We start from the raw sequence: 12,669 nt of genomic DNA on the forward strand, positions 1-12,669 counted from the left end.
CCACAATAACCATTATGTTTAAGATGGCCCAACATGGAGAAAATTGCAATACTTCTCAAATTAAATTATGAACTCAACACAACATCAACAGATAGTTTTACAAAAAACAGATCAAACTTATACGAATCCACAAGAAGGCAAAATAGTCAATGGAAACTCTTTCTAGTGGATGAAATACCCTGCTGAATTTCAAAATATGCTATTGTAGATGTAATTATCAATTCTATCTAGAACCAGATTAAAAAAAGCAGAATGATAGAGAAGAGAGTTTAGAAACAGAATTAAATGTATATAAATCAATGGTGCAGGGAAGTTTTAATCTCACAAACCAAAGAGACAAGAGGGAGCTTCAACTAAATAATGTAAATGTTACACAACAAAGAATATAATTTAGATAAGAAAGAAAAACAAAGCTGGAGAAAATCCTTTAAGGTTAAGCATATCTAACAGTCTATAAGAAAATTATACAAATTCATACAAATACCCATGCCCCAACAGTCTAACGATACGAACATATCATTTCATCACCTTAAATAATCACTTCCTCAAGATTTCAAACTCTCAAGAGAAATAGAACACAAATACAATACAAATTCAAGAGAATGACAGAAACAAAGCAAGAATGCCAAAGGTATCATTTTCAATCCACTACAGGAATCTGGATGAAGGCATGAAAAGAGGAAAAAGAAAAGACAATCCTAAGAACAAGAATGAGAAAACAATGCCTTGGTTATCTGCTTAATGCAAACCCAAGTGATTCCTAGAGTCTGAATCCTTAAACATCCCCAAAAGGAGTTAGGGGATAATGATAACCCAGAGTAGTAATGTTATGTCTCAGAAAAAAATACATGATTCTAAAGACTGTAAATTTTTTCAGTTATTTTAGATGAAAACAAATGTTAAGCTAAAAGTAGGCGGCTAGCTGGCACAGTGGCTAAAGCGCAAGGCCAAGAATCAGGAAGACCTGAGTTCAGATCTGGCCTGAGACACATACTAACTGTGTGACCCTGAGCAAGTCACTTAACCCTGTTTGCCTCAGTTTCCTCATCTGTAAAATGAGCTGAAGAAGAAAACAGCAAATCACTCCAATATCTTTGCCAAAAAAAATCCCAAATGGGGCCATGAAGAGTTGGTCACAAATGAAACAACAAATAAGATAAAAGCAATATAGGACCATTACTTATTTTCTTTCTTCTTTTAAGCCTAAGTCAAAACTGGATAAGTATTGGTGAGTACTCTGTATAGAATGCTGGACTTGGAAGTAATAAAAACCTGAGTTCAAATCAAAAACAGAATTATACAGCTAACCACTTGCTATGTAACCCTGAGCAAGTCACTTAACCTCTCATCCTCAGTTTTCTATCTGTAAAATGGGGATAATAACAGCACCTATTTCCCAGGGTGATTTTGAGGATCAAATAAAATAATACAGGTAAGCCTTAAAGTGCTGTATAGCTACAAGCTATCATCAAAAGTCAATAAAAATTTGTTTTATTTAGCACCTACTCTGTGCCAGGCAATATGCTAAGGATTAGGGATACAAAAAGAGGTAGAAAACAGTCCCTGCTTTAAAGGAGCTTACACACTAAAGGGGGAGATAATATGCATACAAATAAAGACAAAGAAAGCTATATAGAGGATAAATGGGAAATAATTAAAAGAGGAAAGGCATTAGAAGATAGAATGGGAAGGCTTCTAATTTAAAAAAAAAAAAAAAAGATATTAGGACTTTAAAAAATCCAGGGCGGTCAGTAGGCAGAACTGAGAAAGGACAGTGTTCCAAGAATGGGGAACAGCTAGAGAGAACGCTCAAAAGTGAGAGACAGAGTATCTTGCTTGGGGAACAGCCAGGAGGCCAGTGTCAAAAGACTAGAAAGGTAGAAGGGGGCTGGGTTTTAAAGGGCTTTGAATACCACAAAGAGTATTTGTATTTGATACCAGAGGCAACAGAGCCACTGGTGCTTTCTGAGTAGCAGACTGAAGTGACTGGACCTGCACTTTAGGAAAATCACTTTTGTGGCTGAATGAAGGATGATTTGGAGTGAGGAAAACACTTAAGGCAGGCAGGCCCTCTAGCAGGCTATTGCAATAATGTAGACAGGAGGTGATAAGGATGATGAATGGTGACAGTCAGTTATTATCACTGTTATCACCATTATTATGCAATCAAGATTGATACTACATTACACAAGAAGGGAAAAAACTGAGGGAAGACTATCTTATTGGCACCATCCTTCAAATAACAGATCATGGCAAATGTAACTGGAAGAACAGTTTTTAAAACCCTCAAGTTCAAAGAGAGTTCAGTTCCAATAAACAGGTTCACCTAACTCGAAATCTAGTTTGTTACTAATCTAGAAACGACCATTGTATTTAGTGAAGAATTCTAGGTCTATACTACAGTGGACCTGAATGAAATGACTGTAAAGAAACGAAGTGAGAATCAATTTGTAATAAGAAAGCAACATAAGCTTTCTGCTGAAAATGGATGCCAGTAGCCTCCTATAAAGTTATCTTTAGACAAAAAAAGGGTCTAATTAGGAAATCTAGAGCAATAGAGAGTCAAAAAGAATAACCACAAAAAGTCCAGCTACTGCCAGGCTAAAAGAACCTTCAAGAATCTGGGTTAATTTTAATTCTTCTGCAAAGTGACTGCAAAAAATGATTAAGACAGAGTGAAAGGAGCAGAACTTTGTACACAGCAACAACCACAGTGTGCAAAGAATTTTTCTGGTAGACTTAGTACTTCATTGCAATGTAAGGACTTAAAAAATTCCCAATGGACTCGAGGCAAAATGCCTTCCAAATCCAGAGAAAGAAGTATGGAATTCAATCACAGAATGAAGCAGAGCATTTTTTTTTTGTATTATGTTTTGTTTTATGATTTCTCCCACTCATTTTAATTCTATGCAACATGACTAAGGTGAAAATGTATTTAATAGGAATATATGTGTAGAACCTATATAAAATTGTATGCCGTCTCAGGGAGTGAGTAGGGAGTGGGGAAGAAGGGGAAAGATGGGGAAAAAAAAATCTAAGATATATGGAAGTAATTGTAGAACACTGAAAACAAACAAAATAATTAAATTTTTTAAAAAAATAATAATAAAATGATTAAGACATTTATAATAACCTAGAGTTCACCTGTATGTTATTTTATAGTCAAGGGAATTTTAAAAGGAAGTTGCAATAAATTGTGGAATTCAGACCATCTAGGGTATCCACTTAAATTATTTCCCACAACCACCACCAGAGAAATTACAAAAGAAAGAAAAGCTTTAGAAACATAAACTGGAAAGATAGTGAGCAAAGCAAAGAAAATGCCCAACCACAAAAATATATATTACATGAGACAATTATGGGATAAGACTACTGAAAAATTCATGGTAATATGACAACTATCCTAACTTGTGAAACACTGGAAAACATACTGGAATAGAAAATTGATATACAGAAGAATGGAAGACATGAGCTGGGCAATATGAGAGAAATACTTTTGGAAGTAGTAAAAAGCAAATACAGTGAAGTCAAGAAATCAATAAGGCACAAAAACAAAATGAAAAAAATGATCTGTAACTTAAGACAAATGATAGTCATGCTAAAATATAACTGATCTCAAATATAGATCTAGAACAACAAATTTCAGAATAACTAGCATTTCCGAAATGGGAATTAAAAATATTATGTTTGAAGAAACAATCTGAGGAAAAAAATCGAGATGATGTTTTTAGAGCTAAGAGATGAGATAACCTCCAAAGCAGCCATTTATCTGGATGACACGCGTGTTTATGCTGATACACAGCCTTTAGCTATTAGCATTTTGAAATCACATTTATTATTTGAGGTTGTCTTGGTAAAGACAATGAAGTGATTTGCCATTTCCTTCACCTGCTCACTTTAAAGATGAGGAAACAGAGGCAAACAGGGTTAAGTGACTTGCCCAGAGTCATACAACTAAATCTGAGGTCAGATTTGAACTCACCAACATGAGTCTTCCTGACTCCAGACCTGGCATTCTATCCACTGCACCACCTAGCTGCCCACATTACTGGTAGTAGTCTCAAAAAAACATTTCTGTGGGCAAGATTTCTGATGGTTAATAAATCTGCTTCAATTCAAAACAAATTCAAATGAAAATGTCATAGTGAAGTTTGCTATTGGAAGTGCATTTTGTTTTACTGATTTTTTAAATGGTTGCAGAAAACGAATCACTTACACTAAAATAAACTCCAAGAAACATTGGAAATAATTTAATGTTGCAATGATACAAATTTTAAATAGGAAGTTATTTTCAGGAGATGCAAGGTATAGAAAAGCTATTTTATCCAGATTTGTTACCATTACATTTTTCAAAAATTAAATTATATCACATTCTTTTAAGTTTAATAAATAGGATGGGTTAGATAGAACTAATATCTTACAAAACATTTTTAGAGGATAATATTTTGTTCCTACATATTTGAGAAGAAAGTACTGCCTCAGGAGACCAGATTCAAATCCTACATGTGATACCTACCTATGATTTTGGGACAAGTCATTTTTATTTATCTGGGTCTTAGTTTTCTCATGTGAAAAATGAGATGGTTTGACTAGACAGCCTATATGTATATATCACGATTTCTTACCTAAGAGTAAAGAGTCAGTTTCTGGGTCAAAAAGACCCAAATTCAAATCTTTCCTCTGACAGATTCTGTGGGGCCATAAGGAAGTCATTTAAGCACTCAGTATCAAACAACTAAGACTGTACAAGGCACAGAGCCACTGCCCATCAGAATCAAAAGGGATTTCCACAGGCAGGCATATTGCTGACATCACAGCTTCAAAATATGTGCCACCTCTTCTCCAAAGTCTTGGAAAATAAGCAGTGCTAAAGATTAAAAATTCAAGTTAATTAAATACATCATTATTTTTAAAGTCCAGATTTACAAAGACAAACAACTTTTTAAGTTTCAAGATAGAAAAAATGTCAACAGTTGAACAAGATACATATTAAGATTAAATCAGATTACTCAGTGGTTCATATTTTAGGAAATACATTAACCAACTAAAGTATCTCCAGAGAAAGAAGAAGGGCACTGCAACCAATATTATAGGAAGAAACGGTAAAAGGAAAAAAAAGGGCGGGGTGGGGAGGCCTGCCTACAGAAACACTCAGAGGAAGCATGATAGTTGTTTTCAAGTATTTGAAGGGGTGTTGTATGAAAGACATGATAGGACTTATTCTGATTGACCTAAGAGGACAGAATTAGAATAAGAAGTTACAGACGAGCAGATTTAGACTCAGAGTAAGGCAACACTAGATAACAATGAGAGCTGTAAAAATTTAAATGGAGTGCTTCATGAGAGAGCAGCCTCTCCATCACCAGAAGTCTTTCTTCAGGCAAAGGCCAAATGACCATATTAGTGAGGTTGCCAAGGAGATTCGTGAGAGGGTTATAGCCGGACTAGACAGTTTTTGAGGTCACAACCAATTATGAGACTCTGTGATGCCATACTGGCTATAAATATGAACAAAAGGCCAAAATCTGAAGGAACTATAAAACAAGGTTAAAAAGCTCAAATGGTGTATATATTATACCAGAAGAGTCTTCCAAGCTTCTAAATGATAATAACTTCTCATTTTCTAAAAGGCTTCTTTCTTCTTCAAATAATGGTCTTCGGGGATCAATCTACAGGGAAAGAACAAGAAAATAATTCTTCTGTTCATTTCTTAAGAAGTGATAAAAGACAAAGAAAGACTACACCACAGCTTTTCCAGGAATGCTAGTAACATTTAATCAACTACTTAGAAGACTCTACTGAAATAAATCAACAAACGTTTATTTAACACTCTCTAGATGCCAGGGATAGATACAAAGCCAAAAAAATTAAAGCATCCCTACTCTGAAGGAGCAAGATATTCTATTAGAGAAGACAATATATATTATGAATAATTGAAAAAAACATTTATTAAGTGCTCATTATGTACAAAGCACTGTACTAAGAGTTAGGGATACAAACAGAAAAGCAAGATACTTCCCGATCTCAAGGAATGCACATTCTAATGAAGGAGACAATAAATGTAAGGCTTCAGCTACAAATCAGATGAAAAGGCTTCATGATCCTTAGCGTACAAACACAAAGCATAGAGTAACACATCTTCATTAATGTTGTTTCCACTGATAAAATCATATCCATTTCTGAATTCAAATTCAGTGTTGCTAAGGACTTTGATGGCTGTGACTCCCAAGTAGGCAAGGCTACTCCCAAGTAGGCAAGGCTGCACCCAATGTTCAAGGGGTCTCAGGCTTACATCCTCATTAACAGCAGACATTAGTGGTAAGAAAGGTGGGTCCCTTTTCCATAAACACTTCTCCCCTCAATGACGGCTGTAGAGCCTAGGCTGGAAGCAAGGCAACTATTCTCAGGGGCAAAGTCCTAAACTTTCTCCATCACGACTGAAGGGAGATAGTAATTGGGTGATGGCTTTGGTTTCACTTGCCTGGCATATGTCGTCTCCATTTTCTCTGCTAGAAGGCCTTGCTGTTTCAACTAAGCTAACTTGCCTATTCTGTAGGATGTAGCCAGAAATTGGTGGGTATAAAAGAGTGGCTTCTCTGAATGATGACTGAAGGGAGAGAGTTGGCTGGACTAGAAAGCACAGCCAGTGGTCCAGAGCGATGTCAAACAAACAGAAATGGGGACCACTAATCAGCATGTAAGTACCCCTATGGGCTGCACAGTGACTCAGTTTTAAAATGTAGTATCCTGTATGCTTTATTTTATGAAATTTTTCTCAATTACATTTTAGTCTGGTTTGGTCATACTTGGGAGTGTTGTGAGCAACATGTAGCCTGCAGGCAGCATATCTGACATCTTTGGTCTAGGAGATACTGCTATCTATGTAAATATAAATGTACATAATGGATAAATATTTAAGAGAAAAATACAAAATAAATACAAGGTATTTTGGAAGAGAAGGCATTACTAGTTGGAGAGATAGGGAAACACTTCATACAGAAAATAATGCTTGAGGTTAGTCTTGAAGGAAGAGAGGAATTCTGTGAGGCCAAGGTGAGGAAGGAGTATTATTCAAATTTCAGAGATGGCCAGTGTATAAAGATATGAAACTAGGGGATAGAAATGTCTTATATGAGGAGCAGAGAGGAAGCCTATTTGGTGAGAAAGGAAATAATGTAAAATGAGACTAGAGAGAGAGATTTGGGACTGAGTTGTGAAGGACTTTAGAAACCAATCAGTAGTTTATATTTTATCCTAGTGGCAACAGGGATTCACTGAGTAGGAGAGTAAATAGGGAACTTTGGCAGAGAAGACAATTTAGAGAGGAAAAATAATGATCTGTCTTGGACATGTTCATGTTTGAGTTGTTGGGAAGTTGCTGGGATTAAAGTCAGGAGAGGGCCTAGGGCTAGTTCAAATTTGAGAGTAAGAAAGACTATATTGGCAATTATGTGGAAGATAGTTTGAGGTAGAGAAGAGGCTCAAAGGAGGAAGATCAATTAGGCAGCCATTCAAATTTAAGGTGGTGACTATGTAAGTAAAGAAGGGAATGAATGAAAAGATGATGTGGAGGTAGCTATTGTAGCTAGGATGGAAGCAAGGCTAGTGAGGCGGTCTGGTAGATGAAAATGGTCTTCACAAGGCTCTTGCGTTCAGGGTCCTGAGCTCAGCAGCTCAAGGAAAAAAGGAAGGCTTCATTTAGGAAATGGTATTTGAGGTGAGCATTGAAGCAAACATTTGTTTATAGGTTTAATTATCTATGCAGATGACTCAAACTGAAGGATTTAGTTAGCTCCAGTCCCTCTCCTGACTCCAATTCTAACAACTGCCCGTTAGATTTTTCGAACTGAATGTGTCACTAATAACTCAAATTTTAACATGTCCAAGACAGCTTCATTATTTTTCCCCTCCCAATCGTCCTCTCTATCAAACCTCCTAATTTCATAAACATCATCATGCTTCCAGGTTCATACTCTTAGCATTATCACTGATGCCTCATGCTGCTTTAACCAATCAATAACCACATTATGTCACTTCTACTCACACAATACTCACTAAATTGAATTCACCTTGTTCCTCCCCAACCCCTGTCCCTCTTAGGACACTATCTATATGCAGTACAGCAAGATAAGGCTTGATATTCGAGGTCAATACACAAGGCATTCCAAGTGTTAGTGATGTTTGAAGATACAAAAACTGCATATATGTGTGTATTCACATAAACGTGAATATATACATGCATGTGCGCATAAGTATATAAGCTATTTATTTGTAGGAACGTTATGGATCTCAATCTTTCTATGAACCTATTCATGACCCTGTTAAGACCCCTCACATCATAACAACAATGAAATCATCCATCACGTGCAATTTAAGGAATATAAGGATCTTGGTGCTTCAATGCTTCCTTTAACCACTTAAAAATAGCAATAAGAAAATTAAAATAGAATAAGAATACAACTAAATTCACTTAGACGTACTATAAGAAAAGAAAGCACTATAAAATCATTAATTTTTGGTTCTCAATTTCAAACTGAGGGACATGATGCAGTAAATAGATGGCTAGACTTGCTCTACCCCAAAAATTCAAAGAAAAGGGAAAAGGGACTATATATATGCAAAAATAGTTTTAAGAGTTATTTTTGTGATAGCAAAGAACTAGAAATTAAAATGGTATTCATCAATTCCCCTCTTAGATCATTACCCTGTCAAGATGGAGGGGCTTACGTAGCTCAATGAAACTATGAGCTATGCCATGCAGGGTTACTCAAGACAGAAACGTCATAGTGGAAAGTTCTGACAAAAGGTGATCCCTGGGAGAAGGAAATGACAAATCACTCCAGTATTTGCCAAGAACACCCCATGGGCAGTATTAAAATGCTAAAAGATATGATATTGGAAGATAACCCCTCAGATTGGAAGGGCATGGCATGCCATGGTCCCCGAGGTCAGGAAGTCACACAACAATAAGTGAACTGAATAACAACATCAATGGGAGAACAGCTTCACATATTATGACATAATGTAATACAACTAAGCTATAAGAAATGACAAAGGGTAGAATTTCAGAGGGATCTAGGAAGATTTATATGACATCTGATACAGAATTAAGTGAGCAGAACCCAGAGGACAATTTATAGTGTCACACCAATTTCAAAACAACTTTAAAAGACTTAAGAACTCCGATCAGTGAATAAACAACCATGATTGTACAGGACCAACAAGAAAGAATGCTACCCACTTCCTGATAGAAAGGTAATGGACTAAATATGGAATGAGTCACACATTTTTAGAACATGGCCAATATGGAAATTTGTTTTGCTTCACTCTTTATACAAGAACTTTTTCTCTTCTCCTTTCTCATTCCTTTTGGAGGCATAAGGGGAGTGGGAAAGAAAATAAATGTTAAATGGAGAAAAAAAAATTGGAATTAAAAAAAGATACTTGGCCTTGAAGACAAGATCTGGGTTCAAATATTGCTAAACATACCAGTTATGTGCCAATATTGACTTACTATCTTGGTACCCTAAGCAGTAAAGGACCATAAATTAAAAATGAGCTGCCAATGTACATTAGTGGAGAGAATTTCCACCCCAGGAGATGGCTTTACCACCAAAACCAGCAGATCTGGAAAATATTCCCTCCCAAAAGGAAAATTAAATCATAGCAAATGTCAAAGCTGCTTTCTTTATAGCTATATTTTTATTTAATACATGAAAATTATTATTATTAAAAAATGTCAAAAGTTTGGTCAAAAGAAAAATATTAAAGACAAAAAACATTACTATTCATCATTAATTTCTGCTAGTTAGCAAAATATTCAATATTTTACCTTGTTTTCTCTGCTTCTCAAATGTGGGAGACACACATCAGTGGATATATCTGTAAATAAATACTAACATTGTGTAACTAGTAACTAAGTTTTATAGACAGAAAAATAACTGACATGTAAGTCAAGACAAATAACTGTTTCTCTCAAACAGAAATATGACAATGTGGCACAAGTATGTGTAATACCAAGAGACTAGACGTGAAGTGTATAACCTGCCTCTGACATTTAACAACTGTTTAACCATGGGCAAATCAAAGCTTCTCTATTTCAGTTTCCTAATCAATAAAAACAGGAATTATTCCACCTCATATTTTATAAGGTTAACGTGGGGAAAGTATAGGTTGAGAACTGATCTGGACCTCAGAGATCCTGCAGTATGACCCCTTCATTTTAAAGAGGAGAAAATTAATGCTCTGAGAAGTAAAATGACTTCCTCAGGGTTACACAGGTAAGTTAGTAACAGAAGATCTAAACCCAGACACCCAATGATAAATCTAGTGCTTTTCCCATTTTACCATGACTATCTTTCTCTAAACTACCAATACTATATAGTTAATTCCCAAATGCCTGCCTCCAGTTCTAACAGCTCTTCCCCATCCCCAACTCAGATTGTCAACTTTAAAGTGCTAAGGACAGGTGAGGTAAAATTTATTAATTCCAGAGAACTCAGCATTTTTTGTTTTTTATTTAACCGCATCACAGGTCACCAAAACTAGATCACACAAAAGAATGTAACATATCTAATGCATACAATATCTCTATGCTAGGGAATACCTTTCACCTGATCCAGTGGTGAAATTCTTCCAAAACTATCTTTTCCCTGAATGGAATGTGCAGCTCTGACACTCTCAATTGGCAATGTGTCAATACTCTCTTGCTGGTAAGACAGTTCTTTCATGAAAATATCTGATATGCCTTGATTTTCAGCAAGTCTACTGACATCTGGCCTAGAAGGAAAAAAAAAGTTTTCTAATTACATTAATTAATCAATATAAACCTAAGTAACTGCTATTGAATTGTTTTACCGAATAATTCATTATCAGATTAGAAGTGGAGTTTCTCATTTAAAAATGGATAAAGCAACAGGAAATACCTCTCATATATCTGGTCAAATGCCAAAAGCAGTGGCCAAATGACCTTCCATGTTAGGCATTTTTAAAAATGTAGCCAGTCTTTTGAGATACTGCTGTACAATCTAGTACTATGAAATAATCATAATCTCATTCAAGTCTACCATCAATGCACCAGGGTAGTCTCACAAACTCATCACTTCCAATATTTTCCAACGCAAGAATTACCCCCCTCCTAATCAAGAATTGCTCCCTCTTAATGGAAATCTTGTTTCTTTCTACCTCAACAATTACCTACCTCTTCCACAATTGTTCTTGGCCCTCCATATGATCTTCAGCCTCTATTCAATTTTGAGCCTACCATCAGCCAATTCAATAATGGCTGACTCCAAGATGGAATCCCTGCTCCCCTTAACCTTTCAGATTTGTCTACTCACAATTAACCCCTGGCATCCCTCCAGCTGCCAACCTTTCCCAAAAGAAATTATGGAATCATATTCAAAAACAAAGATTTGTTATCAAACCTCAACTGGGTCTTCACTATTCCATCAAAATCCTTTTACTTATCTCTTACTGACTTTTCCACTGTAACTATTCCAAACCTCATTTTTCCTCAAGCCCTCAATTTCACCCCCTCCTCTGGGATCAACAGAAAACCCTACCTACTATGTTACTGAAAAGACAGAAGTCATGTGATACGAACTCTCAATTGTCCTCCTCTACTCCTTTCAAACAATCTTACCCCAATCTACTCTACTCCTCCAGTATCAGGGAGAAAAGCTGGCTCTCTTTTATTATTCTTTTTCTCTTTTTTATTTATTTTTTTCTTTTTAGACTTATTTAAGTTTTCAACATTCATTTCCACAAAACCTTGAGTTCCAAATTTTCTCCCCATCTCTCCCCTCCCCCCACCCCACCCCAAAACACCAAACACTCTAATTACCCCTACCACCAATCTGCCCTCCCTTCTAACATCCTTCCCCTTCCCTTATCCCCATCTTCTCTTTTTTCCTGTAGGGCAAGATAAATTTCTATACCCCATTACCTGTATTTCTTATTTCCCAGTTGTATGCAAGAACAATACTCAACGGTTGTTCCTAAAACTTTTGAGTTCCAATTTCTCTTTCTTCCTCCTTCCCCACCCATCCCCACTGGGAAGGCAAGCAATTCAATATAGGCTATATATGTGTAGTTTTGCAAATGACTTCCATAACACTTCCATAAACTATATTTCCATCCATCCTATCCTGCCCCTCTTAGTTCTATTCTCTCTTTTGACCTTGTCCCTCCCCAAGAGTGTTGACTTATAATTGCTCTCTCCTCCCATTGCCCTCCCTTCCATCATTCCCCCCACCCTGCTTATCCCCTTCTCCCCCACTTTCCTGTATTGTAAGATAGGTTTTCATTCCAAAATGAGTGTGCATTTTATTCCTTCCTTGAGTCGAATGTGATGAGAATAAGCTTCATGTTTTCCTTCTCACCTCTCCCTTTTTCCCTCCTTTGAAAAGTCTTTTCCTTGCCTCTTTTATGAGATAATTTGCCCCATTCTATTTCTCCCTTTCTTCTCCCAATATATTTCTTTCTCACCCCTTAATTTGATTTTTTTAGATATGATCCCTTCCTATTCAACTCACCCTGTTCTCTGTCTCTCTGTATGAGTATGTGTGAGTGTGTATAATCTCACCAACTACCCAGATACTGAAAAAAGCTCCAAGAGTTACAAATATTGTCTTTCTATGTAGGAATGTAAACAGTTCAACTTTAATA

The 12,669-nt window shown here is 36.2% G+C and overlaps 1 protein-coding gene across 1 annotated transcript in view; it reads right to left on the reverse strand.

The window, feature by feature from the left end:
- The window catches only part of CEP192 (centrosomal protein 192), a 167,442-nt gene that overhangs the window by 115,405 nt on the left and 39,368 nt on the right, over positions 1-12,669 (reverse strand). The window contains exons 14-16 of the mRNA XM_072606604.1: positions 10,607-10,779; positions 9,833-9,882; positions 5,579-5,669 (exon numbers count right to left, since the gene is read on the reverse strand). Coding sequence (XP_072462705.1) covers positions 5,579-5,669; positions 9,833-9,882; positions 10,607-10,779 — 314 coding nt within the window. The remainder of the gene's footprint in view (positions 1-5,578; positions 5,670-9,832; positions 9,883-10,606; positions 10,780-12,669) is intronic.

Source organism: Notamacropus eugenii, chromosome 4 (genome assembly GCF_028372415.1).
Source record: "Notamacropus eugenii isolate mMacEug1 chromosome 4, mMacEug1.pri_v2, whole genome shotgun sequence".
In the NCBI taxonomy this organism is placed as follows: domain Eukaryota; kingdom Metazoa; phylum Chordata; class Mammalia; order Diprotodontia; family Macropodidae; genus Notamacropus; species Notamacropus eugenii.